The sequence below is a fragment of the Buceros rhinoceros genome, unplaced genomic scaffold (assembly GCF_000710305.1).
Source record: "Buceros rhinoceros silvestris isolate BGI_N320 unplaced genomic scaffold, ASM71030v1 scaffold5730, whole genome shotgun sequence".
Classification (NCBI taxonomy): Eukaryota; Metazoa; Chordata; class Aves; order Bucerotiformes; family Bucerotidae; genus Buceros; species Buceros rhinoceros.
This window is the reverse complement of record NW_010388899.1, coordinates 1883-2623: the sequence shown is the minus strand read 5'-3', so window position 1 is coordinate 2623 and position 741 is coordinate 1883. Positions and strand designations below refer to the sequence as shown.

Genomic DNA, 741 nt, shown 5'->3' with positions numbered 1-741 from the left:
GTCTGCACCTGCCCCCCCCAGGGAGGCCAGCTGCTGTGCAGCGGCGGCAAGAGCGAGGAGTGAACCTCTCCTCTCTGCCAGCCAAGGGCAGGAGGACAGGGAAGCCTCCCTGGCAGCAAAAGCTTTCTGCACCGTGGGGCATTCTCACTGAATAGCATTAATTGCTTCAAACTGTCCTCGAGAACTTGGCGATGAACGTGGCCGTGCCACAGAGCGCTGGAGAGCTGCCACATTGTATGTGATTTATACGCCGGGGTGAAGCGTCTATAGCGGGTGAGCTTTCTTTGTTGCGAGGTTTGTTCCGTGGCGATGGGTTATGAGAGGTTAGATTGCTGCTAGCATGTAACGGAAACAATGCAGTTATTTATTTATTGGTAAGATGATTGGGCTTTTGTATGTGTTTATGTTTCTATAGTCTGTTTGTGTAATTCGCTGGATAAACTTCCGCCGGGGAGCTAGGTTTTCATTTCCCGTAATTCCTTCAAGTTCGAAGTGGTGGGACTAAAATCAGAAGACTGGCTGACATCCCCCTCTCCAGGCTTGTTTTGAGGTGGGAGGAGTAGGTGGGTTAGGATATGGCTGTGTTCTTAGAAGGAGGCAAACTCCTCTTGTGCTCACAAACTCCAGAGCGAAACCTCGAAGACTCACATAAGGATGTTGGCAGTCAAGGGTTGATCTCCACAGTCACCTCAGTGAATCAGTTACCCAGAACTGACTCCGTTGTCAGTCCCTGTGTCCCAG

General features: G+C 50.9%; 1 protein-coding gene across 1 annotated transcript in view; it reads left to right on the top strand.

Moving 5' to 3' along the window:
• LOC104489726 (cystathionine beta-synthase-like) overlaps nt 1–63 on the top strand; it is a 35841-nt gene extending 35778 nt beyond the window's left edge. The window contains exon 18 of the mRNA XM_010131926.1: nt 22–63. Coding sequence (XP_010130228.1) covers nt 22–63 — 42 coding nt within the window. The remainder of the gene's footprint in view (nt 1–21) is intronic.
• Nucleotides 64–741: the final 678 nt, after the last annotated feature.